General features: G+C 36.7%; 1 protein-coding gene across 1 annotated transcript; it reads left to right on the plus strand.

Moving 5' to 3' along the window:
* Positions 1–1,167: 1,167 nt before the first annotated feature.
* On the plus strand, positions 1,168–27,863 carry LOC117405897 (cullin-5). Its single transcript, XM_059028523.1, has 19 exons — positions 1,168–1,504; positions 8,158–8,267; positions 11,820–11,919; positions 12,404–12,580; positions 13,200–13,341; positions 13,651–13,796; positions 13,941–14,021; positions 14,309–14,402; positions 15,461–15,591; positions 15,865–15,972; positions 16,224–16,288; positions 17,852–17,984; positions 18,348–18,479; positions 19,596–19,719; positions 20,007–20,182; positions 21,356–21,517; positions 22,011–22,129; positions 23,170–23,293; positions 24,316–27,863. Exons 1-19 carry the CDS (start codon positions 1,481–1,483, stop codon positions 24,508–24,510), a joined length of 2,343 nt encoding a protein of 780 aa, XP_058884506.1. The 5' UTR covers positions 1,168–1,480; the 3' UTR covers positions 24,511–27,863.
* Positions 27,864–27,910: the final 47 nt, after the last annotated feature.

Here is a 27,910-nt window from a genome sequence, read left to right on the forward strand (position 1 = left end):
CCGGCCTGAGGCAAGTTCAAATGAATCTTGATATTACACTTTCAGTTTTATATACCCCAATCAATCATCATTACGCCAGCAAAGGCATTCAACAGAGAACGCTCTAGTTTGCTTAAGGTAACATTTTTACTTCCATTTAAAACGGTACCAGATTAAAAGGTTTGAAACCAAACTAGCCTTATACTTCACAGACTGATACAGTACAACAGAATACAGTTTTTTTCCCAACAGTTTCAGCCAACATGCTTGTAAAACAGTATTTGTTAGGAATTTTTTTCTTAGCAGACACCCTTATCCAGGGCAACTTACAATTGTTACAAGATATTACATTATTGTTATATACAATTCCCCATTTATACAGTTGGGTTTTTACTGGAGCAATCTCGGTAAAGTATCTTGCTCAAGGGTACAGCAGCAGTGTCCCCCACCTGGGATTGAACCCACGACCCTCTGGTCAAGAGTCTAGAGCCCTAACCACTACTCCACACTGCTGCCCTAAAATTGTACAATTTAAAAAAGTATAGATCTGCTTTATTTTTGTATTTCAACAAATGTATGCTGTTTTGCTCAGGCAATGATGTTTCAGTAAATATGTACAAAACATAATTTTGGAGAAGTCTTGCATGCAAAATTGCTACTGTACTTATTATCTGCTGGACAGATGAGACAGTTTAGCTCTCTGGGTATCAAATGGTAAATTGTTGGGTACACATTCAAATGCACCATATCTACAGCACACAAAAAAATAGAAACCTGCTATAACACTGTGAGATCTTCAAGATGTTTAATTGTTCTGAAGTAATAGGCAGTAACAAGTGTGACTATTTCTGCAGTCTAACTACTATTATGACTACCGCCCCCCCCCCCCCCTGCTGGCTATTTTGACTGAAACTGGCAGGTGGTATTTGTTTTGTCCAAACACTGTAATGTTAGAAAAAATAACACAATCACAGTAACAAAATCAGTTAAAAAACTAAAGAAATCACACAAATATTATGATCTTTACTGTGACTAAAAATGTTTTTTAAATCGAGTAAACAACTTTATTAATGTACTGTGTAAACAATAGAGGGCGCCGCTGTTAACACAGGTTTGCTTTCTTGAAGTGTCAACCTTCCCATCAAGTCTCCAGTATCCAGATCACGTGATACCCTTGTATGGATATACTTCGTTATGAAGGCTAAGTTTAGCACCCGCTCACACACGATTCCAAGCAGGAATTACATTGTGAAAGGTCATAAAACTGCAGCTCTAACACCATATCCCGGTAAACCACAGCATATGAAGGCAAACTGGATACAGTTTTAAAGGCAGCAATAGGCAGTTGCAGGTTTTTTGTTTTTTTTTTAAATCTATGAACCGCTAAAATTTAAAACTTTGTGAACAGAAATGCATTTTATGTTGCTCAATCTTTAAGGCCCCTTGATAACTAAACCCTGTAAATCTCGCGAGAGTGCGTGAGGCGATAAGTTGAGGGAACATGGCGACGTCTAATTTGCTAAAGGTAAGAGGCACTTCGTTTTAATATTGATAGTGTGTTGATTGTATTGGATATAACGTGAATTTGTGGTCTGCTGCATGGGTTTAAATGGGCTACTTTTAACAAAACAAAGAGCATGTAGTGATCGTTGCAGAATTTTGCAGATGAATGGAGGAGGAATTACAAAGCTATCACTGCTGGCTGGAAATAGCTGGCTCTTGTTCATGTTGGGTGTAAAAAAAAAAATAAAAAAAAAATGTAATATTCCCAGAATATGGGTCTTATAGGAAATAATTAGTGTTTGTATTTTTTTCAGATACAAAGTACTTCACAATTGTGTGTACTAATTCTTGACTGTATTCAGATAAACGTATAGCGATTGCCCGGATCTCTCTATGTTTACACGTCTTACTGACCAGGGACAGTTAATCAAATTATTATTATTATCAATATAGCGTCTTGTTACATTTGAGACATTTAATAATGAATACATGTATGTATCGCAATGTCGTGTTGTAACCATGAACCTTAATGTTAATTAATATTAATAGCTGAAGCGCAGGAGCATGTTAACATTTGAAAACTAACCAGGTATAAATTTTCCATCGAGAGAAAAAAAGTGCGTTAATTATAGCCCTGTCATGAATAGGTATGACGAAAGACTGCGATATTGTGTATTTTATATATATAATCACACACACACACACACACACACACACACACACACACACACACACACATAATGTTGTTTTTTTTTTTTTTTTTTTTTTTTTTTACTTAAGTGATTGCAAATGCCAGAGACACAGTGTGGGCAGTCCCTAGTAGTATATCCCACGAAGCGCCGGCTGCCACTTTTGTACCTATAATAAACATGTGTGTCCCACAGTCATATTTATTGATGTTTGTTGTATGGTCCATATATTTTATTGAGGTAAAGCTTCAAGCTTTTTAGTAAAATGTATAAGATAAAATGTCTTCGTTCTAAATACATTAATTTTCTTAATACCTTCTTACATAGTAGCAGTCATGCCTTAATTCTGCATGACTGGTGGATGTGAGCTTTACCTGGGAGCTCAGTTCTGCACAGAATCTATTGCCAGAGGCGTACTTATCTCAAATAAATAAATTGCTGTTGCTTCACCCCCTGCTTTTCATACACCATAACCTCTAAATGTGGGTAAGTGACCTCGTTGATTTACATCAGTAACAGTATACAGATACAGTAAAATGCACAATGAATCATACTAACTCATCTGGGTCTAATTACAGTACCAGGAGAGTACTGCAAGGTAAAGTCAATCAATTCACAATATTGTAACTGTATGATTCACTTCTGTAATTGCTGTCACATTGCTTTGATTTTTAAAAAGCATTCATGTGTTTGAGATAAATTGAATAGTATTTTTTAGATGAAGGGCCATATATGTATGTGTTACATCTTTATTGCCTCCCCATACAATTCAAATACAATAATGCAAATGTAAGTAGTGTTTGTGAGCAATTTAAGGAACACAGTCTATAGGTCACAGTGTGCTGAAATGAACTGCAATACTTCTGATGAATTACTTTATTTATATTTGTGAAATATTTGATAACCACGAATAGAGAAGTAGTAAATAGGTACTGTTCTTTTCTTAAAGCATTCATTCATTTTGGCACTGCTGTTTTTGTGACATCTGACACTATATTTAAAATAGTAATGTTCAGTTTCACCCCATGTTTCACAGGTAACTTTTTACTGGGTAGGTGTCAATTGATTAATGAAGAAATAGATGGTCAGGTGTCTAGCAACTGAAACCCATGTTAATAGTTTACAGCTGAACCATGGGAAAAAACATAGTGTAACATGGATTTAACATAGCCATAACTGTCTTTATGACTGCTGGTGATTCTTTTTGTAGCATGTTCTGGGACCTGTAATTCTTTTGGAGGGTAGATTCGATACCCATGCATATCTGAGCAGTGTATCTAATCAGGTGCATCCCTGGAACTGAGTTGTTCTGGAGAGGTTTGTGGAGCACAAACCATCGCACACCACCAATGGCCTGCAAAATCCCCAATTTAATGAGCATCTGAAATATGTAGCCTACCTTGCATTGCAGCTGTAGTACATTTGAAAGGGCAACCAACGAAGCTATGGAAATAAAATGTCTTAAGTGATTTCCCTTGAATGGTATTCCCATATTTCATTTGTCTAATTCTCAATTACAAGAGCGAGGTTTTACTGTATGTAGGTGGAATACAAAGAAAGAATTGCAGCTTGCAAGTAACTTCTGTCACCTACTGGAGTGGCACTTTTAAATGCACTTGGATTTTGAGTCTCTTGTTGCCATGGCTACACCTTAAGCTCTTAAAAAAACTAAACCCAACAGGTAACACTCTGCCTCCTCCGATTTACACCAAACTCAGTGTTCAGGGTTGTTCAAGGCAAAAAAAAAACAACAAAGTTTACGTTTTCAGCCTTATCAGGTCAAAGGCCTAAGCGGTCTTTAACTCAAAAACTATTTCAGAGACATGTTAGGTGTCTTTTTATTAAAGTTGAGAAATCCAAAAATGATATTAAAAACACGTTTAAAAAAAAAAAAAAAAAAAAAAGTAGTAGTTACCCCTTAATAAAGATTTTGACCTTTGGCAATAAATAAATAAATAAATAAATAAGAAACTGGGAAAGAAACTAATGAAAAGGTCAAAGTTTCTGCTAAACATGTACAAAGTTACAGGAAGGCAGTACCTGAACATTTGAATAATAAATGGCTGGAACAAAAATAAATGACCAGTAAGTGACACTTTTTTTTTTTCCCTCAGTCTTGTTGGATTTTTTTCCTCAGTCTTGTTGGATTTTAAACCCACAAGTTGCAGCCTGTTGTGGAAGGTGAAGTGAGACTTGGTCATTGAACACTGCATCGCATGTTCTCAAGGGGGATCCAGCATTTCTCACCCTTCTCTATCCAGAGATACTGCCCTGATTTCCCCCCTGGGTGCATGGACTTGATAAATAAATCAAAGTTTCAAAATACTTCATAGAGGTTTTCAATCAATACAATCCAAATTGTATCTACATAGATGCAAAAAACAAAACTCCCTCTCCTATAAGTAACAGTGTCTTCTTCCTCAGCTTTGTGTTCATCTGTGCCATCGCAGGAGATTCTCACAGTTTTTTATGCATTGGAGACTTGAAGCTGGATGTAGGAATTAGGGATGAATCTGTGTAGACCTTGTGTGCCCAATAAAGTGATTGTAGGTCGCAAAATATTTCCATAAATTGTACCTGTTTTGTTCATGCTTTAGCTACCTGTCTCAAATTTTCAGCTTTGAAAAAAACACAAAACTAAATATGTATTTTTATTTTAAAACATGATATCTCAGTTTTCATGCCTTTTTCTCAGGAAATATGTCACGCTTGCACTTTCTGGGTCATTTCACATCAGCAGTGTGTTTTCTATGACAAATGTGGTTGGTTGAGAGAAAAGAAGGGGCGGGACAATTTCAACTTGAACAATTTCAACGGGCAGCAGTGTGGAGTAGTGTTTAGGGCTCTGGACTCTTGACTGGAGGGTCGTGGGTTCAGTTCCAGGTGGGGGACACTGCTGCTGTACCCTTGAGCAAGGTACTTTACCTAGATTGCTCCAGTAAAAACCCAACTGTATAAATGGGTAATTGTATGTAAAAATAATGTGATATCTTGGAACAATTGTAAGTCACCCTGGATAAGGGCATCTGCTAAGAAATAAAATAAATAATAATTATAATAATAACTTCAAGGTGACATAGACAAGCAAGTGCAATACAATCTGAAAGCATAGCTTGCAAACAGAAATGAGAGTTGTACCAGATGTCATGCTTTTGAAATAACATGTGTTTCTTTCAAAATTGCACATTTGAGAGCTACAGTATGTAATGAATGGAAGTGGAATTATTTTGTCAGCTACAACCAGTTTGTCCTGGGTTTTAAGCATTGACCATGATCTCTTTTTTTAATGTTAGCTGTGCACTCCTCCCAATCCATACTCCAAACCCAACAGAAGGAAAAACTGCACCACAAAATTCAGTACTTTAGTGAGAGCTATGCTGGCCATACAAAAACGGGTACAATTTGATCAAGCTTGGTATCATAAACTGGACTTCAGATTGTGATGGTGTCGGGAGAACAGCCAAGAGAAAGACAACAAAAATGAGCAGTGGCTATAACCACAAAGGATGTGCTTTTGCTCTGCAAGACTATCTTTCACAGCATAACCTTCACCTTTGTCTCTGAAAAATAGATTGTGTTCATTGCTGAAAACTTAGAACACAGGTTCAAGTCAACACTGACCATTGATGAAGCACTACACCTACACAGATTCAACCCCATTTACCAGAACAAGCTTCAAGTCTCCCACCTCAACTAGTCCAACAGAAATCGTTGTGAGAATCTCCTTGGGTGGCTCAGTTGAAAGCTGAGGAAAAAGACTGTTGCACATAGGAGAGGAGGTTTTGTTTCTTAAATCTACCAAATTTTGATTCCTCTGTAACGTATGACCCCTTGACCCGATCAGGCTGAAAATGTACATTTTGGGTTGTTTGCCGTGAATAACCCTGAGCACGGGTTTGGTGTAAATCGAAGGGCGTAGGATGTTAAATCCAGTAACAACAACAAAAAAAAAACATCCTATTTTTATGAACAAGGCCTTGTTTGTGTAATCTCTCTTTTTTTTTTTTTTTTACTTCAGTAATACTGAAAGTACAGTGGTGTTGGTGCCAAGATTTCAGCCATAATAAACACAAACCATAAAGTTTGAAGAGAACAAATGCAGGCTGAAGAGACTGAAACAAAGGGGAAGGTAGACTCAGACCGAAACTAACAATGCCATATAATTTTGTTAGAAAAAAAATAATAACAATAAAAAAATGCTTCACAATACCTAATTTCTTCCTGTGCTGGTAGTCACGTGGGTCTGATTGCTTATAGACCAATAGAGCAAAAGTGAACTGAAGCACAAAAAGTAAAGCACAGTCATCTGAGAGAATAGCAAGGGGAAAAAAGGACCCAGTTCAGTAAGAAGAGTAAAATCAGCTTAGTGCAGTTAAATGTCCTGAGCTGAAGGCGAGTGTGTGGAGAGGTAGTCACTAAAGGTGCAATATAGACTATACATGTTTTCTAGTCCTCTGCCACTTTCTGCAGCTACAATAAAGAATGGCTTAAAACTGGGGTGTTCAAACTTTTCTGGCTGCGACCGGTAAACTTTGAGTGCATTTGGACATCCCACAAGTGAATGGTGCATAGACCTACTGTATACAGTCATTTTAACAATATAACACTCACCCTGTGTATAATTCATTGTATAATCACACATCTTGTATACTACCCTATTAAAAACACAGCCGTATATTATATAAAACACTATTACCTGAGTATACTGTGCACCTTATAGGCCTCATATAATTTAGGTTATATTATGAAAATAATGGTACCATTTTGATCTCAAACACAATACTATTTGAATGCACAGGCACTTTATAACATTTTTCTTTCCAACGGCATTGCTTTGCTTGCCAGAAATGTTTTTGTTAAGCACAGTTTTGAAATTGTATACGTGTTGAAGTGCAGTCTTCCCATTCCAGAGCTGGCCTGTTAAAATTGCTCTTGAAAACATTACAGTTTGGAGCCATGTCAATACAGATTACCTAACCATGTATGCATGCAGAGATATTTTAAAATATACAGGACAGGCACATACCAAAACTCCTGTTCAAATGTGGAATCCTAATCACAGAAAATGCAGAAATAAACAAGTATACAAAATTATGTTTAGGCAGTCATCCTGCGACTTGCCTCACCCTGCATATTTTGAATCACTTCAAACATCAGCCTAGGTGTGAATCTCTCTCTCTCTCTGCAGTATTATTTCAACCAGTGCTGAACGCAACAACTTCTAACCTTTTTACATACTATCATACAAACTATCCTTGACCGATGCAACATTGTGCATTCTGGCTAAGGTGGGATTTGAACTGGGGACCTCCTGGTTACAAGCCCCTTTCTTTAACCACTGGACCACACAGCCTCCTATTTCTACCATTTTTAGAACAGAAAATAAAATAAATCAACAGTGATGTTTTGGTTTGTTTTGTTTATTTTGACAATTTCTTAATAGGAGTAAAACGTAATAATTGGGAAGTAATAATTGGGACATAGTATTGCACTGAGGGGTTGTCCTCCAACGCGGCTGCATGAGAAGTCAGAATGTGGCAATCTTTTTGCTAACATACCGAAACATGAAAAGCTATAGCAAAATATGAGCAAGGATAAGTTTTTAGTAAGATTTCAAAAGTGACAGCTAAATTTGATTTCTGCAACATTTAATACTGCAACATTGTAAAAATGACTTGAAAACAAAGATCACTCACTGCAGGCATATCCCAGTACTGAACTGGTTCTAGTCTGTGTTGCAGTGAAGTGTTTTAAATTGTATTGGGGCGTACGGGATGCTCAGTGTAGTGTATCTGTAGTGGAGAGTCCTGTGTGTAAATCGTGACATAGCTTGAAAATACCAGAAGTATCCATGTTACGATCTACTTACAATATGCAGAATTCTGGCTTGAGATTTGTTGGGCTAATTATTTTGGGGAATTCTCATCCGAAATTAGGGAATGTTACAGCATGTGATTTTCCAGTAACCTTTTTTTCCTTCCTTTAGAACAAAGGCTCCCTCCAGTTTGAGGACAAATGGGATCTGATGCGCCCCATCGTTCTGAAGTTATTGCGCCAGGAATCCGTGACAAAACAGCAGTGGTTTGATTTGTTTTCGTACGTACACTACCTACATCTATGAATCAGGGATGAAAGTGATATCTTTGTACTCTCTTTGCAGGATGACTATAAATGTTTTTGTTATTCACTAATGCAAGCTTGTCATTATTGCAATGCCATTGGTACAGTTAACATATGTAGTTGTTGATAACATATATTGCAGTGAAAATATGCCCACCATTGTCATCACAACCCACATGCCCTCTTCTAAGCTTTCAGCTCATCTCATAGAAAAAGATTACATTTTTTCATCTTTTTACTTGTTTGGTTAATGGATAAAATATTGAGTTCTTAATTTAGGAACATTTGGCATGTCTTCAGGTTTTACATTGAATAAATCCATGAGCAGAGAATTAAATAAGCATTCCCAATGCACTTCAAACCCTGGTGCTGGACTGGCTGTCAGTTGCTTCCTGGACACTCTCATGCTTATGCCTTGCTGGATCCTGGCTTAGTTGTCATACTTTGTGGATATCTAATTGCACTGCAGTTAAGATGGCGAGTGGAGACCGATATGCCACTAAAGAGAAGAAGCAGGAGGAGTAGATGGGGTGTATACCAGAACACATTGTGTGTTTAACTTTCAGCAAATGATCCCTGTTCTTGCTGTCTGCATTGATCTTGTCTGCACCCAAATACTCAACTGTTTACTGGAAAGCTGCGCTGCTTTTGATTTCATGCCATTTGTTCACTTCTGTCTCAGTGGCATTTTGATCTGTACTTGCCATCTTCATTACACCCAGATACCCAATGGGATGTGAAAAATATGACAGTTTGACAGGATCCTGGCTGAAGTTTTCCCTCCTTTTTTTCTGAAAGGAAAAAACATCATCAATATTATGAGACTATCAAGAAACAAATTTGTTGCAGGTTGGAGCAATTACATTATTCTTTTGAGTGGTTTCTTACGCGTTTTACAATCTTAAAAATGGTTTTATTCTTTTCAGAAAAATGAGGGCAAACTTTGCAATCGCTTCAAAATGGGGCCCTTGGTGTTCTTGATAAATGAATATCTCTATAAAAACAAACATCTTTTATGGAAATCAGGCCTGCCTCAAAATAAAAGCAAGCAGTTCTACTGATATTAGGCATATACAAATAAGAAACAGAATCATCAAAAAAGCATATTCAGGTGTTCTGTGTTTTGGCGTGAACAAAAAGGTGTTAGAATGTGCCCACTAGTGCTAAACATGTGCTCTGAGAGTACCCTGGTAGCTGTAATGCTCAAATATTTGCTGGTCAAATTGATTTTAGATTGTATTTATTTTGCAGCACTGCTTTAACGTTGCTTTTTCAGGTAATGTTTTCCCTGTGCATCGTGTTTCATAGCTACACTACGCAGGCGCGCATGCTTCCACAATGTTCAAATCACGGCCAACAAACATGCATTGACGAGTTTACTAAACTGTTGCCGAGGAAAAGTAAAATGTTAGCTGTTAAATGTGTATTTGATTCAAATTTCAAACATTTAGTCATTTAGCTTCAAACTTTTTTTGTTTTTTTTCTCGTTTTTGTTTTTACAGCTGCCCCTGTATTTTTGAAATTTTTATTTTTATAATCGTCCAAACAGTGATTTACATTATTTCATTTGAGTCTAGTGACTGAATTAAGGGCTCATTTTACAGCTTTTTCATTTATTTTAAGACTTAGTTTAGACTATTCCAAGGATATTATACTTGCTTAATGACACATTTTATCCAAACCTGTACAATGAAGCAGTGGTTTTACAGCAGTGTAAATCCATAATACAAGTTAAGTTAGAACACTGTGTGAGTTATAAAATTCAACAGAGCATAACACATACTGTATTTGGTGGAGTGAAGACGCCGCATACTGCTTTAAATCATTACTGATGCCAGCCAAAGCCACAAAGCGAACCTCTATAATAAAAAAAGATTTACTTTTTAGTTTAATTTATTTAAACAGTCGGATTTTTTCTAATAAATAATGTGTGTAAATTACGTTAAAACGATTCTTTCTTTCCTTTATTACTAGTCAAGCCATCTAGCAGTGCAGTACAGGTGAATTCTATGTAAAAGTCTGCCTTCCAGACTCACTTATTTACAATATCGTGATCCCACGGTTATCGCGATAATGTTTTTTGTTATGGTATTAATACCGCAGTGAGTTAATATCGCGATATACCGTCATACCTGGCAAATATGGTGGATAAGATGAACCAATCAAAACTCTGAACCATCTCGCCGCTACGGACTCGGGGAGGAGTTGGGAACCAGCTTAAACTGACTGCGTCTGCTAGCTTGGAAAGAGGTCACGTGATTACAATGCCGTTGCCAAGGGCCCATTGGGTTCCTGCTAATAGTCTATTAGTCGTTTTTAATTAATGACATTTTTTTTCTGTATTCAGTTCTGGTATATTCTATGCCTGTCATATTCCTAAATGCCAGTGATTTAAAACTTGGATGTGACTTGAATAAGAGTAGTCTGGTTGAAAGGGCGTTTGCACAGTAAAGAAATTATTATTATTTGTTTATTTAGTAGACGCCTTTATCCAAGATGACTTACAGAGACTAGGGTGTGTGAACTATGCATTAGCTGCAGAGTCACTTACAATTACGTCTCACCCGAAAGACGGAGCACAAGGAGGTCAAGTGACTTGCACAGGGTCACACAATGAGTCAGTGGCTGAGGTGGGATTTGAACCGGGGACCTCCTGGTTACAAGCCCTTTTCTTTAACCACTGGACCACACAGCCTCCTGTATTGACAACAGTTATATAAATTAAATGCTTTTTATGGTCAGAGAAAGTATTATTTGTAGTTAATGAACAGCCTTATATCCAAGACATTTTTGTATTACAAAATAACTTGTTTGTTTGTTAACATACAATCATATGAGTTCACTTCATATTTTATAAGTTTGAAGAGAAGGGGCCTTTGAGCCAATTTCTTTGACACAAAGAATGAACTTTCCTACAACATTTTTACATGAGTTTTTGTAACACAGTCCATGTGGGATTACCTCTGAGTTTCACCATTGCCTCAAGACCAGTAATCCTCTATGGCGTTGGTCATAAATATTTAGGTGGCTTCAGGGTGTCATGAATGTGAAAGGTCTCAATGTAGCTTTACAAATGTTGTGTCGGGGGGGGGGGATCCCGAGTGGCACATCCAGTAAAGGCACTCTGCGTAGACTGCAGGATGTGCCCTATAGACTGAAGATCGCAGGTTCAAATCCAGGCTATGTCATTGCCAACCATGACCGGGGGTTCCTAGGGGACGGCGCACAATTGGCCGAGCGGTGCCCAGGTCGGCAGGGCAATCCACGGTTCACCACGCACCAGCGACCCCTGCGGTTGTGCAATGGAGCCATTCAGACCTATAGTTGTCCTCTGGAACTATAGTTCTGGTGGCTTCGAAGTGGTGAACCAGGATAAAAATAATAATTGGGCATTCCAAATTGGGGAGAAAACCGGGGTAAAAACTATTGGCGACGAATAAATAAAAAAAAAAAAAAAAATAGGTTGTGTGATTGCAGCCCTGGATAATGTGTGTAACTGATTCCTAAAATATACCTTTTTTATTGAAGGGATGTTCATGCAGTTTGTCTTTGGGATGACAAAGGTCCAGCAAAAATCCACCAGGCTTTGAAAGAAGATATCCTTGATTTTATCAAACAAGCACAGGCAGTAAGTTGACCAACACACTGCAGGTTGTAAGGTTATTAGGATAATACCGGACTTAAGTCTATTTATTATCACTGATCAAGGGGATATTGTCGTCTATTATGCATTTAATCCCAGATTTATTTTCATTTTAAAACATGATATCTGGATATCAAGAAAATTCTTAGTTTCTATGCCCTATTCTTACACTTACACTTCCTGGGTCATTTTACCTCAGCAGTGTCATCAGGGTCAAAGCTTGTTACTGACTGAAAGCATGTCAGACAATAGTGGAAGCAGTTTGTTGGTTAATGACAGGGAAGAAGCCATTGAAGGGGTGGAGACATATAACAAATAAACTGCAGAACAGGTAATGTATAAGGAATTATTTTGATTGCCACAATCACTTTAACTTATTATCAGAAGGTAAAAAGCAGGGAACTGTAAGTAACTGTGCTATATAATATATCTGAATATAATACACAATCTATTTTTTTTTCCCCATTAGAGAGTGTTGAGCCATCAGGATGACACCGCATTACTCAAAGCCTACATTGTGGAATGGAGAAAGTTCTTCACTCAGTGTGACATCCTCCCCAAGCCATTCTGCCAGCTCGAGATTACACTGATGGGGAAACAGGGCAGCAACAAGAAGTCAAATGTAGAAGACAGCATTGTGAGAAAGGTAGGAACAAATCACGGTTCACATTCAGTGGGGAAGTAATGATTATGTGGGGTCGCTAATTCCATTGGGGCCAAAATGTATTTATACTGCTCCTGGGGAAAAAAAAGAATTCCATTGGACCAGATTTACTGTGTACCATTTACAAGAGTAGTTCATTTCTAACTCTCTAATGTTGTCAGCTGTGTATACCTTTTAATTTAAACAACAGTGGGGCAGTGGTTTGCACTGGAGCAAAAGCACTTTATTGTGTTTATTTAGCTTGTTAGGAAATTGATTCTAATAGGATTTGAGTTAACAAAAAAATGACATGCTTTAATGAACAAGCTCCTGACTTTGGACTTTAGCCAAACGAAAGCAGTTTCTATGACCAGCTAATTGGCAAAAAGAGACTTTAAGAAATCTACACAGAAGAGCCTGCAGATCTAATTAGATACAGTACACTAAGGTGAACCATATAGACACATGTAAGGCATCAACTTACTGCAACCTTGCACAAACAATCTTAGGGTTTGAACTTGCAGACTTTTGTCTCCAAAACCAGGATTCTAGTAGGTGAGCTAAAAAAAATAAAACAAAAAATATTCAGTGTTTTTCCTAATTTTCTTTTGTTCTTTTCCAGCTCATGCTTGACACGTGGAATGAGTCCATCTTTTCCAATATAAAGAATCGGCTGCAGGACAGTGCAATGAAACTGGTGCACGCAGAGCGATTGGGAGAGGCATTTGACTCGCAGCTCGTCATTGGAGTCCGAGAGTCTTATGGTAAGCCCAGTTTGACCTCATCTTTGCGTGGTCACATAATCCGATATTTTTATCACTACATTTTACCCAGTGTTATACTTCTCTATTGGTTTACAGAAGCGCCCAAAAGGGGGTTTGTTTCTCAGACACGTAAATATAATGTCTTACAATTTGTTTTAAAATGTATTGTTGTTTAATTTCTATATTAAATTGTAGGTTACTACTAAAGGCCACAGTGGAAGTTACACAAATGATCTTTGTGTATTGTGGTTTTCAAGAGGAGGATGTACCGTGGTTGTAAATTGTGTATTTGTGTTGCATTATTCGCAGTGAATCTGTGCTCCAACCCCGAAGACAAACTTCAGATTTATCGGGATAATTTTGAAAAGGCATATCTGGATTCAACTGAGAGATTTTACAGGACACAAGCTCCCTCATATTTACAGCAAAATGGCGTTCAGAATTATATGAAATATGTAAGTTAATTGCAACACTATAATAATTGATTTTTTCTTCATAGCACCCATCTTAATTGATATGTGGCATTTAGTAATTCGTTTGGATAGCCTGTTCTTCTGCTGTCTTAATTAAGAGATATTCACAATGTCCAATCCAAACAGGCTGATGCTAAGTTAAGAGAAGAAGAGAAAAGAGCACTTCGTTATTTAGAGACGAGGCGTGAATGTAACTCTGTACAAGCAGTAAGTATGGTTGTTTTTAATGTTTTTTCACTAAGTCATACCATCAGTTTTTAATTATACCACCATGGTTTTTGACTGACTCACAAGCCCTCTTTTTAAGTGAAATGCTCAGTGGGAAACACTGTAAATAAAATATACATGTATTTGTTTTAACAAAAATAGTTCATACAAATGTTTTGGCTAGCTTTCTCAAATTTAATTGGGCTTTTTATTGATAGTTGTAGCAAAATGCATATATTTGAAAAATGACTCTCTTGTATTGTTTAACACGCTGCTCTTGTTTTCAGCTTATGGAGTGTTGTGTAAATGCACTTGTGACGTCGTTCAAAGAGACAATCTTAGCAGAATGCCCCGGCATGATTAAAAGAAACGAAACTGATAGTAAGTGATTCCAAAGAAAAAATAAATAAAACAACGTAGAGCAGGGCTTCCCAACCCTGGTCCTGGGGACCCCGATATCTTCTGGTTTTCATTCCAACGGAACTCTGTTACTTAATTCAACCCTTAATTGAACTAATAATTTGCTTAATTAGATTACTTGTTTTCAGCTCTTAAACAGTTGCAGATTTCAAGTTAGGTATACCATTTTATAAGTAGCTTGAACTCCTGCAACTTTTTAGGAGCTGAGAACAATTAAAAAGGTCTAATTAAGCAAATTATTAGTTCAATTAAGGGTCTAGCTAAGTAATTGAGAGCTCAGTTGGAATGAAAACCAGAAGACACATGGGGTCCCCAGGACCAGGGTTGGGAAGCCCAGACGTAGAGGGAATTGAATGAAATGTATTCTTGTATATCCTTGTTTAGGTTCACTTTGTATATTATTTTCTGTTTCAGTCATCAGTTCCTGGTGACTTTTTAAACCTCAGAAATGTAAAGAGAATCTGTAGCCTCAATTGAGCTCTCAATCCAGGTACAGCTGGTACACCAGATTGTAAGCTTTACCATGTCTCCCTGCAACACTGCCCCTAATGGATGTCAGAAATACATCAGTAAGAAATATCACATAGAACACATGTAGTATCCACTGGGAGCACAGTGTTGCAGAGGGAAAGATTAATCCTGTAATGCCCGAGCATTTTTAAAATGAGAAACGCTACTTTATTTATGTAATTAGATTCCATTTCTTGTGGAAAACACTCCCCCCCCTCCATCCCCTGTCTGGCAACACAATGTACTGCATTGAAAAAGTCTGGCTTGTGAGGCTGGATTTAAAAAATAATAATATAGAAGGGTGGCTAAGCATTCTATCATATGTGATACAGAAATGGCTTCTGAGTTTAAGTAGCCAGAATGTGGTGACTGAAACAGAAAATATTATACAAAGGGATTCTAAACAAGAAGGAGGATACATTCATTATGATAACTGTCGTCGTGCCCCCTCCCCCAAGGCCTCAGCATGTATGGTTGAGGATGCTAATTATGTTTACTTTCTTCCTCAGAGCTACATCTTATGTTTTCACTCATGGATAAAGTTCCAAATGGAATCGAACCCATGCTGAAAGATTTGGAGGACCATATTATAAGTGCCGGGTTAGCAGACATGGTAGCAACAGCTGAAACGATCACTACTGTAAGTTGTGGCATTTAGTAGATTCGATAACTGCGGTACCAGAATGATTAATGTAGTAACAGTAGATAGATTTCTTTGTTCAGATGTGTGTGGTACCAGTTTAATCAAAAAGTATAATTTTGTTACTTGTAATCTGTTTTCCTGTCTGCTTTATTGTTTTTAGAAAATGTATTAAGACAGGGATAAAGGTGTGTTGGCTTTTGTAGCTCACTCTGTTAAATATTTTAAAAATTTTCTGACTTGCTTATATTTCCATTTTTTTCTTCTCTGTAGGACTCTGAGAAATATGTAGAGCAGCTGCTTACATTATTTAATCGATTCAGTAAACTAGTTAAAGAAGCATTTCAAGATGACCCTCGCTTTCTGACTGCCAGAGACAAAGTAAGTCTCTGTTGCCTTTTTATAAAAATGTTACTGCACGTAATGTTGTGTTATATATTGCAATGTAAATCAAAGATGTAATGCTTACCACTGTGAAAGTTTAACAGATGTGGTGAAACATTTGACTTAAAAAAATACTGTAAATAATAATGAATTTAAAAGCTAACTGTGAAGGACCTCGTTGTCGTTGAGATACTGAAAAATGTGATTCTGAAATGGTTCTCTCCACCATTGTGAATGACTTTTTTTAGGCATATAAAGCTGTTGTGAATGACGCCACAATATTTAAACTTGAGCTACCCCTGAAGCAAAAAGGGTAAGTACGTTTCCAGTTCTTCATGGCTTCTATTGATAGTGGTGTATTTAACCATAGAGTGGTTCACTGAATAACCAGAAACACATACCGGTATTATAATTTGCTAGTTTTTATTTGAAAGCTCCAGCTCCAGTGGTTTTGGCTGTAGAGTCCTTTCATTTTCAACTCTTGCTGTGCAGGATTTGACTGTTCACACGTTTGGTATTGAAGATAAGTACAGCATTGTCTCTTGTAACTTACATTAACCCCCATTTAAGTGCCATTGTCCTCATTTGAGAACAGACTACTTTTGTATTTTTTGGAGCATTTTTAATTGGCATCTACGTGTTCTTTAAAAGTTGTCTTTTACTATGTTGTTATGATAACTTACTCTGATTTTGTTAACCGCAAAAGTTGTCTAAATGTAACTGTTAAATTTGCAAATTTAGCCCTTCAGATGCTTTTCTGACGCCTCAATATAAAATAAGGAATTGTTGTCTAAAAATTAGACATTTCTTGGTATTTTCATCCCCACAGTGGTGATTAAACTCCATTTGCTATGTTTTGAGCTTCATAGCCGGTGTGAAATTTCACTGGTCTGATTATGGGCACGTCTAACTCTTCAAACTAGGACGCAGCAGTTTGTAGCCAAAATAAAGGACTACATTTTTTTTTCTGTTAAGAAATATTGATTTAGAATGTATCAAATTACATAAATTACAGCTTGTTTTATGATTTCGTCAAAGAAAAAATAATTTGGCAATTGCTGGGTTAATATTGCAGGCACTGGGTGCTTACAATACATTTGTGTGTTGTTTACACGTTCGTGCACTCTAGACCTTGTTGGCTTTCCATTTTGTTTACATTCCTTAATGCTAGTTTCAGCTGCAGGAACACAAACTCCCTCTCTACTTGAAGCCTGCTTGACACTCATTCTAAACAAACATGCTGCTTTCAAATCTGCAGCAGCAGCAGGCTATCACTATGATGTGTAAGCACCTTTGTACTGTAGCTCAGAAAAGCAAAACAGCAATCTAAACAAATCTGATATTTAACCATGGTACTGCATCTTTAAAATAGTTTTTAAAAACTATTGTGTCCCTCTTGGGGGTGCACATGCAGCTGTATTGGGGTTTGTGCCAAACTTACATTTCTACATATAGATACATTGATTACTCTGGTGGTTAAGACATTCTTAGGGGTTCATTTGATCAACCTATGCTCTGTTGGGATAAACCACAGCTGGATTGTATTGGAGCATTTACAGCACTTATGAATCAGCCTTGATTGAATAAACCACATATCCCGTGAAAGGATAAAAATCCAGGGTGGTTTCCCAGAGCTGTGAAATGCTCCAAGGTTCAGCTGCGGTGCTCCTGGCAAGGTATAGGTTGATTTTAAATCAACCACTTAGCAAGTTGTTAAGGGTACCAGGTTCTGTAGTTAAAGGCCATGTCGACATAAATTGCCATGATACTGATAGCTGTTAGTTTCTATACAACATACAGTAATTGAATTTATTTTTAACCCTAATGCCTATATTGTCTTTTTTTATTTTATTTATTTTTTTGTGCACCAATGCAGAGTGGGTTTAAAAACACAGCCTGAGTCCAAGTGCCCTGAGCTGCTAGCAAACTACTGTGACATGTTGTTAAGAAAAACACCGCTTAGTAAAAAACTTACCTCTGAAGAAATTGAAGCAAAACTGAAGGAGGTGGTATGTAAACTTGTTACAGTATCCAGGGCAAGATTCATTCAAATATTCTTTCGAACTTCATAGGATTTATCCAGGCCTGTAGAACTTGTGCTTCCTTACATAGCTGTTTATGTGAAACTAAATACATGCTACAGTAGTAATGTGTTATAATAGTGATAAGTTTCTTTTGATGCTCGGTATACATGCTACAGTAGTAATGTTTTTCTAGTGTAGACTTGGTACAGCATGCAGTGCACAGTATTTACAGTAACAGCCATTTCTATACCCATGGTTTTTAATAAGAAATCACATTAATGTGTTTTGTATAACCAACCTTTCACATGTGTCCTGTAGACTGATCATGATTTTTTTTTAAATTCTTAGTTACTGGTGCTAAAATATGTGCAAAATAAAGATGTCTTCATGCGGTATCATAAAGCACATTTGACTCGCCGTTTGATCCTGGACATTTCAGCTGACAGCGAGATTGAAGAAAACATGGTGGAGTGGCTTAGAGTAAGTAGCTGCTGCTACCTGTTTAAATATTAATCATTAAGAATCCCAGTGAGGACGCTAATATGTCATGCCTTGGATAAAGGCGTCTGCCAAATAAATAAATAATAATAATTGCCATTCCAATCAATCAAAACCTTTATTTATCCAGATGAGTCAATTGAGAACTAATTTACAATGATGACCTGGCAAGAGGTTCACACCACCACATCAAACAAGTTAAAACACAATGATTCCACTTCTTGAACTGCTAATATCTCATAAAACCACTTTGACATATGACCCAGTATGGCTGCCATATCAAGGTCGTGTGACTTTTTGGTTTCCGAATGATGGACATTTTACAGAGCAGCTGCTGACACACGTCAGTGCCACATTCCTCTGAGAAATGTTGAGGTAGTAACTGCATGTTGCTGGGTAATGCATGTTGCTGTGTGTGTAACTTTGATATGGCTGCTACTGTATATAGAAGTAATTTGAAAGTTTCAGCCTTGGAGACATTACACTTTGAGTTATTGATTAATATTTGGTACAGCTGTCTCATGTTATTGTTTCAGTTCCAATTCTGTTGTTTCACTGGTGGTTCTAGCAATGATAAATGCATCCGCATATTTTTCTTCATATTTATAAGCCATTTAATCAGAGATCCAGTTTCTAGTTTTATTTCTGTGTTTTCTTCCACTCCTGACCCTACCTTATTATTATTATTATTATTATTATTATTATTATTATTTATTTCTTAGCAGACGCACTTATCCAGGGTGACTTACAATTGTTACAAGATATCACATTATTTTTACATACAATTACATTATTTTTTACACATTATTTTTACATACAATTACCCATTTATACAATTGGGTTTTTACTGGAGCAATCTAGGTAAAGTACCTTGCTCAAGGGTACAGCAGCAGTGTCCCCCACCTGGGATTGAACCCACAACCCTCCGGTCAGGAGTCCAGAGCCCTAACCACTACTCCACACTGCTGCCGAATCAATGATTACACTGATGGAGGCATTAGCTAAAATGTGTCCACTTGACCTCACTCTTGTAAGTTATAGCTTAACATCTAGGAATGATTGTTTTTCATGTGATTGATTTTGTATTTTTCCATACAGGAAGTGGGTATGCCTGCAGACTATGTAAACAAACTGGCCAGGATGTTTCAGGATATTAAAGTATCCGAAGACCTTAACCAGTCATTCAAGGAAATGCATAAACACAATAAGCTTGCATTACCAGGTAACATCCACTCCGCTTTCACTCTTTCAGCACTCATTTTACAGATAGGTAGATAGTTCAATTGTTCCAGGGTCTTCTATTAAAAAGGAAATCAAAATTGCCATAGATCTATGTTCGTATAATATTGGACAACACAATCTTAGTCAAGGTAGCCCAAGATTACTGCTAATCAGGGTCTGTGAAACTAGTCGGTAGCATAAAAGCCTAATTAAATATGTATGTAAATATTTATATGTGATCCCAGTCCTAAAGGTTAATGCTTTGTTCTCTTTATCATTACAATTCAGCGGATTCAGCGAACATTAAAATCCTGAATGCTGGAGCCTGGTCCAGGAGCTCTGAGAAGGTGTTTGTGTCTCTGCCCACGGAGCTGGAGGACCTCATTCCGGAGGTCGAGGAGTTCTACAAGAAGAACCACAGCGGCAGAAAACTGCACTGGCATCACCTCATGTCCAACGGCATTGTGAGCTCTTAATATGGACACTTTTATAATGATCATTAGAATCGCAGGCAGTATTGTGATTGTGTAATTGTGTAGCATACCGTTTACAGTAAAACGTTGAATATCCATACTTTTGGGGACACACATTATCCTAACAGCATGTGGTTTTCAAAGCTCTTTTTGTCTGAAAATATCCAGCTGCTTAAATGACACCAAGCCGAACAGGAGCAGTCCAAAGGGCAAGCTAAATGGTTGATGCGTGATGTATTGGTAGCTGCTGCATCTTTTGTATTTACTTGAAACTTGGAAGTTGTACCAGCCGCTAATGGGAATTTATTGAGTGACCTTGATCTCCGATCACATGGCTGTCTGGAAACCAAAACAGCACGATGTATTTCTTTTAAAATGTTATTGATCCTTCATATAAAGTTGTGCTGATTACATTTTAGAGATGCTCTGATCAAAGTGACTGACAGGTAGGTGGTCCCATACTAGTGTGTGTGTCTGTGTGTACACCACCCCCTCGGTTTATCACAGGTGTCATATAACGTTTACAGATTTACTGAAAAATGGGCCAATACTGTGTGCTGCAGGGCAAATGGTAAAATTCACAAATTACATACAGCACCAGTAGTAACTACTGTATTGCTAAATAAAATGGCATGAGCAAATCAAAATCAGTGACTTTTGCTGTTATACACTGGCATAGCCTACAGACAGTTAGTTCAACTTTGGAAAGTAATCGGTTACTTTTTTCTGCTTGTCCTTATTCACACGTATGTTCACACATCATATTGCCAACTTTCAAATCACATGTAACATCCACTTGTTTAGCTCCGCTTTTCACTTGCTCAACAGCTTTCGTTTCGATTTTCATTCTGCATACGTATATGAACGCTGCCAGTTAACTTTCAATTGCTTCACTTTAATCTCCAGGCAGCAAAACGTTCAACGATGTTCTGATAGGGTAATTAATATTCATAGTCATGCGCAGTTAGCTTTTAGTGGTTATATTTGTTGAAAAGGGGAGCCAACTGTAATATAACTGAATTGCAGTATAGTGAGGTTCTATATATATATATATATATATATATATATATATATATATATATATATACACACACACAGTTAAGGCAATCTGTATGTACAGTATGTATCCTTGTTGTAATACTGTAAGTGTTCTGTGTCCTGTAGATAACGTTTAAGAATGAAGTGGGCCAGTATGACCTGGAGGTCACCACATTTCAGCTGGCCGTTCTGTTTGCCTGGAACCAAAGACCCAGAGAAAAGATTAGTTTTGAAAATCTCAAATTGGCAACCGAGCTCCCAGACGCAGAGCTTCGACGAACCTTATGGGTAAGCTTCCTCCTGGAGGATCTTCCATCATGACGGGATGATATAGTCACCTGAGAATCACAAGAACTGATTTCATCAGAAAATATTTATTTTTGATAACTTATAGGTGATTTCATTGGTGTTTAAAATTGTGTACAGTATCAGAATTAAACTTTTTATACTGGTGTGTTTTTCACTTTTATTTAAGTGATTTTATAAATTGCCCATTCATTTTAAATGAAATTTCACGGTTTACAGCACCTGAAGTCGGAACCTAAATGTAATTTGAAAGTAAGACAAAAATAATAAAGATAGTGTGATTTTATATTGTCAGTTTTTGACTTCTTAGTGTAAAGTGTGAGTTGAAGTGTTTTTCTATTTTGTGTTGACCTGTGGAAGATGTTAGTACTGTAGGCCTGGAATATTTTTATATATTGTTCTTAAAAAATGATTACAGAATTCAAAATAAATAAGCCAAATGTTTGTGTTATCCGTTTCCATTCCCCCCCCCAAGTCTCTTGTAGCTTTTCCAAAGCTAAAGCGGCAGGTGTTATCATACGAACCTCAAGTCAACTCACCCAAAGACTTTGCAGAAGGCACCCTCTTCTTCGTGAACCAGGAGTTCTCTTTAATGTAAGAAGATCTGACATTTAATTACATTGAACATTCACTGCATGCCTGTAGAGACAGGTGCTCTTCATCTACAGGTCTGACATTTGACATGTTTATAATGTATATGGGGTTTCATCAGGGTGGCAACAACTAGTGATACAAAAAGGATGCAGTTAAATCATTCTCACATATCAGCCGTTTTAATTAGCTAAATTCTTGTGTTGTAATAAAGGTAAGAAAATCTGTTTTTTAAAAGGTAATCAAGACTGTAAGATAACATGGAATGTTGACATTTTGAGCATATTTGTTTCTAACTATGACGCAGGTTAATGTTGACTGTAGGGCTGAAGGATTAACTGCAGTCTAGACAGGCATTATATTACAGTAGAACGACTGGGTCCTTGCTTCCTTGCACTGCTGGAGGCTGGGTTTTTTGTAGCAAAATACCAAACAGTAAGATCTTCTAAGCAAGAAATAAAATAAACAGTAAATGCATAATACAAACCTTACTGTTTTGTATTCTTTATTTAACACACAATGGGGTAAGTACTGAATATCAAGTTGTTTATACCAATGCATTATGCAATTGTTTGTGGAAGTACAATACAACTGTTAATGTTATTTTGGTAAATCTGGCCCTGAATGCTTTTGTTCAAGAATTTGAGTGAGACATTTCCATCCTGTTCAATTTAAAGCATGAAGCAGATCTCAAGCAAGGGCACCTTTGGGGTGAATTGTGCACTAATATGATGAAATCCAGATACACAAAAAGCATGTATGATATCTGTGCATTGCCAGTGTCTGGTAACAAAGAAAAATGTTACCCCTCCAACACTAGAACCTTTTTAGAAGACAAATGTTATAGCACCGTACATATTTTACAGGGGGGTTGGGAATTAATTGCTCAACAGTTTTAATGTAATACGTGTTTTAACACATTTGATGAACCAGTACATTCTAACAGTATTTTAATAACTGATAATGACAAATCTAATTCTTCTGAGAATTGTGGGATTGTTTTCCATGAACATTGTCTCACAAAAAGGAAATCTCTGTTGCAGTAAAAACAGCAAGGTTCAGAAAAGAGGAAAGATTAATCTCATCGGCAGACTGCAGCTGACAACAGAGAGAATGAGAGAGGAGGAAAATGAAGGGATCGTCCAGCTAAGAATATTAAGAACCCAGGTCTGTGGTATCATTTTAAGTAACAGTAATTGCCTGTGGACCAACATGATTGTCCGATTACATTTCTGTTACATTTATATTAAATATTTGTTCATTTTTACTAAGCTCTAAAATAACATGAATTCATCATGACTACTGGTACCTACTACTGCTGCGATCTACTGTATACTCACATCTTTAATCACAGTTGTGATTTAATTATTGTTGTATACACAAGTCCTGGGACATTAAACACCTTGGGGTTTGATTCTGAAACAGTTTCACTGCCCCACGCTTAAACTGTAGTGAAACATTTTACTTTTACCTTCTGAATGTCATATATAGTCCCACTGAACTAAAACCATTGTTGAAAATAGGGAAAATAGCAACATCATTTAATTAGAAGTGCATACAAATTATAACTAACCCTTTTACTGAGACAAACTGGGTATCGCATTGCGACTAAAGATCGTCACTCCACACCTTAAAGGGGTTATAGATTCTGAAGTAATTCACTCTGTCTTACCTGTTGTGCTATGTAGGTCTCACATGCAGTTTTCAAAGAACCACAGCAAACATTTATTTGTATCTGCTCCCATATTAGGTTAAATAGCTTAGTCTCCTATAGCCTTGTAAGATTTCACGATTTCCTGTAGTGAAATACTATTTCTTAAGTGCCTTATTTCTTGTCACCTTACCAACCAGCTGCATTCCTCAATGACTGAAATACTTTTTGGCCAGTGACATGCTTTGACCCCGAACATGCTGCTGCGGTGAAGTGACCAAAGAAATAAAACATAAATAGCCTACTTGAAAGTAAGAGATGTAAATTGAGACGTTTTAAAAACTGCATATGTAAGCTCTACGTTGCTGATGGAAGGGCATGGCTGGTAAGATTTGGATTTGGATTGATTTGAAAACCATAATGCCAGAGGAACAAAAAACACCCAAAACACTAGCTAATATCCCCCTTTTTTACAGTATGTTAAAGTTGTTAAAGATCTATCTTACATGATTATTGATTGTTGTTCTTTTCCTTCTAGGAGGCCATCATCCAAATAATGAAAATGCGCAAGAAGATTACCAACGCCCAGCTCCAGACTGAACTGGTAGAAATTCTAAAAAACATGTTTTTACCGCAGAAGAAAATGATCAAAGAGCAAATTGAATGGCTTATCGAGCACAAATACATCAAGAGGGATGAGTCGGACATAAACACCTTCATTTACATGGCGTAGCGACGAGGAAGAGCGCACGAGTGGCGATGATCACGCCAGGCGGACCCGGCTCTGATCGGAGGAATGTCAACAAGAAAAAACACAAAATACTGGATTTGTGAATTACTCTTCAGTTACATACATATTAAAATCCCTGCCTTGCCTTATAAAGAAAAAAAAGAGGACTATATTTTGCCAATGTTATTCGGTATGCATGGTGGCGTTTTGCCTTCGTGTTTCTCTCATCTTCAACGGCATGCAATTTTGTGGAAATAATGCATTCATCAAACAAGCCTGTTGTGTGCTGTTAAAAATAATTATAATTTCGATCCACTGTGCGAGTCCGCTGTCGGATGGATTACAGATATTTCTTCTTTTTCGGACGTGCCCGCAACAGTAAACCTAGACCCACACATCATTATGCACTGGGGAACTGCTATTAGTTTTGTATATAAAGAATTGTAATTAGAACTAGGATTAGCACTTCCACTTTATGTTCTGGACCGTTTCCTTTTTCGGCATACAGTTTCTGAAGATGGTTTATCATTAATGTTGGTGTCCTGAAGTTTGCAAGTTGTAACCGACAGTTGTATTACCATGCATTTCCGTAATGCGATGGCAGTCTTTTCTCTAAGTCAACAATATTTTCAGTAAACCTTATTTTATGTCTCCGGCCCCAACACATTTTTTTTTTTTTCTTTTTATTCTTTTTGTCTCCTAAAATAAGGTTTGTACTGCTGGTTATAAAACAAAACAGTGTTGCGTTCAGTTTTCCGAATGCCGTGAAAATTGATTTCTTTGCGCTGAATTAGGTTGCTATTAAACAAAACAAAAGCAAAAAAAAAAAAAAACATTCTTTTAGAGCTGAACCTGAACAAAACAATGTTCTAGCCTCCTGCATAAAGGGATTTGCAGTGGCTTATTTACATTGCAAGGGTCATGCTTGCTTTTATTGTTACATTTAGTAAAATTTCAGTTTCATCTTTAGCCCACTACAAGAAATACTTTAAAGATGTGGTTTTGGATCTTGGCATTCAAGAGAGATATGTTTCTAAAACTGCATTTTCTTGAATTTTGCTGCCTTCTATTATATATATATATTTGATACAGTACAAATCAATACACTTGTATTTACCCATTTCCCCTCCCCTTGATACACACAAAGTCAGACACTTGTAAGTAATAAACCAAATGGGTCAATTCTCCAATGTCAGTATATAACATGTTTTTCGAGGCTATTGTATTGTAAATATTTAATTTATATAAAACTTGAAAGAAGAAAACAGTTTCACACTTTGTCTGCTTATTTTAACAATAAATACGATTGGTTGGAGAATGGCAACGTGTCAAGCTTTTAAAGAAAAAAATTCACAGTTTATTTTTATTTTTTTTTATCAAATTTTATTAAATGTTACAAATGATCAAGTGGGCAACAATGTGCAAACAGTTTTTACAGATTAACTTTAAGCCTACTATTGATCATAAAGGGGGGTTGCATTTACTTTAACCTTAGTGGATGTATAGTTCTAACTGCCTAATACAGAAATAACTGCAAACAGTGGATGTATGTGGGCTATAAAATACTTCAATATGGGGATTACAATTAGTACTTGTGTTAGTCATGCACTTTTACATAATCTCTGTGTTCAATGTATTGGGTTTTTAATTCCTTAAAAATATCTGAAGATCAATAATGACATACTGTATTATGTCACTATCCTTTTTTAATAGCAAATATTGTGATGCTAATGCTAACAGTTGTGAGCCATTAAAACATTTTTTTAAAAGGTGTGGATGCAGACTTCTGCAGTAAAAGATGCAGCCCCTAAATGGTCTCACCCATTTATTAACTTGTGTCCATGTGTAGAAATGACATTGCAGTTAACCTGTTGTGGTGTTGGAGAACATGGGGCCCTTGGTTTATAGCAATTACTGTAGTTTACTTGACACACAAAGAAGTGCACAGTCCTGCAGTACTGTTTAAAATAATTCCACATTCAAGAAAGGAATTCCGAATTTAGATGCTAAGCTGGGTGCTGCTGTGCTGAACATTACCATTACAATCCAATGCTTCTTAACAGGCCGAATTCCTCAGTTTTATTCTGTAGTTTTTGATACAGTGCTTTAAAAGGGATTCTGAATCATGATTTTTTTTTAAATTATTATTATTTAGAATATGGTTGACAGTTTAGAAAACATAGATTTTCGGTCTCTTGTAACAGAAGTAAATAAAAAACAAAAAAACAGGGTTTTTGCACCAGGGCCTGTTTTGAAACGAGTATAAAGGTACAAAAGTTTTTGACCAGTCTATATAACGAGCAAGAAACAACTTAGGTGGAGGAAGGAACATTTCAATTACTTTTTCATAAGTTAGTTTTTATACAGTTGAATTTATTCCTGAAAGGACAAGGGTCTAAAGATGGGAATTATGCCGACAAGTAACAGACAAAAAATTAATATTTAATACGGAAGTTTCACCTTCAACTACAATCAGGTAGATTTGAGTAAATGAACTTGTCTAATGTCACATTCTTATTCTTTGCATGTGTATCGAATGCATGCCCGCTTGTGAAACAACTTCAGTCTTCAGTGTGTTGGCAGTATAGCAGCATACAGAAGACTGACCTTGTATAAAGATGGCACTTGCATTCATATTAGCAACATTGAACAAGTGGGCCTGCACAGGATTCTGTACACACGGAAAAAATAAAGAATGTGGCAATAGACAAGTTCATTTCTGGTACAACTTCCATAGTAAATATTTCACTTTTAGATGCCATTTGTAGACCTTGTCCTTTTGGTTTTGATTCAGTTTTTTAACTATTGCTGTTGGACTTTCTTAAACTCCAGAGTAGCTAAAGGTACAACTCTCAGAATACTTTGTGCATTTCCACAGAATTTTAAATTTATTTTTCCTAAATCCTCACTTCCACCCTTGCTAAGAACAGTGGTTCTTATTGGTAGATACAGTTTAAAAATACAAATGATAGAATGTATGAGAATGGATTATTAAACACCTTGTTTTTATTATCCATAGAATCTTATAAGATGTGGGCACATTTTTCATATTTTTGGTAATAGTTATTGTGTCATCACAACAAACTTTATCTAGGGTATGGAACACTTTACAGTATTTGGAGCCTGGAGTGGTGAGCAAACTTGAAATCCTAAATTTTATCTTTTCTGATATTTACCAGTTGAATGTGTGCCACTACATAACAAGGTCAAAAGGCTGTACAGTTTTATTGAATGGTAGTCATTTCTGTATGCCGGTTCCAGCTGAACTATTTTGATGTACTGCATTATTTTTTAATTTATTTTTTAAGTTGTTTAATTTATTTTCTGGAAAAATAAAAATGTAATGTAAAGAAGTTTCTGAAATATGTCAGTCTTCTTTTTTTAAGCAATTGTCTTTCTAAGC

This window comes from Acipenser ruthenus, chromosome 8, assembly GCF_902713425.1.
Source record: "Acipenser ruthenus chromosome 8, fAciRut3.2 maternal haplotype, whole genome shotgun sequence".
Taxonomy (NCBI): Eukaryota; Metazoa; Chordata; class Actinopteri; order Acipenseriformes; family Acipenseridae; genus Acipenser; species Acipenser ruthenus.

What these genes read in the sequence shown, in the direction of transcription:
- LOC117405897 (XM_059028523.1), top strand. Translation starts at nt 1,481, where the DNA reads ATGGCGACGTCTAATTTGCTAAAG. An exon ending in CAGCTGAAACGATCACTACT is followed by an intron (nt 15,592 to 15,864) that starts GTAAGTTGTGGC and finishes TCTTCTCTGTAG; the next exon opens with GACTCTGAGAAATATGTAGA. An exon ending in ACATGGTGGAGTGGCTTAGA is followed by an intron (nt 18,480 to 19,595) that starts GTAAGTAGCTGC and finishes TTTTCCATACAG; the next exon opens with GAAGTGGGTATGCCTGCAGA.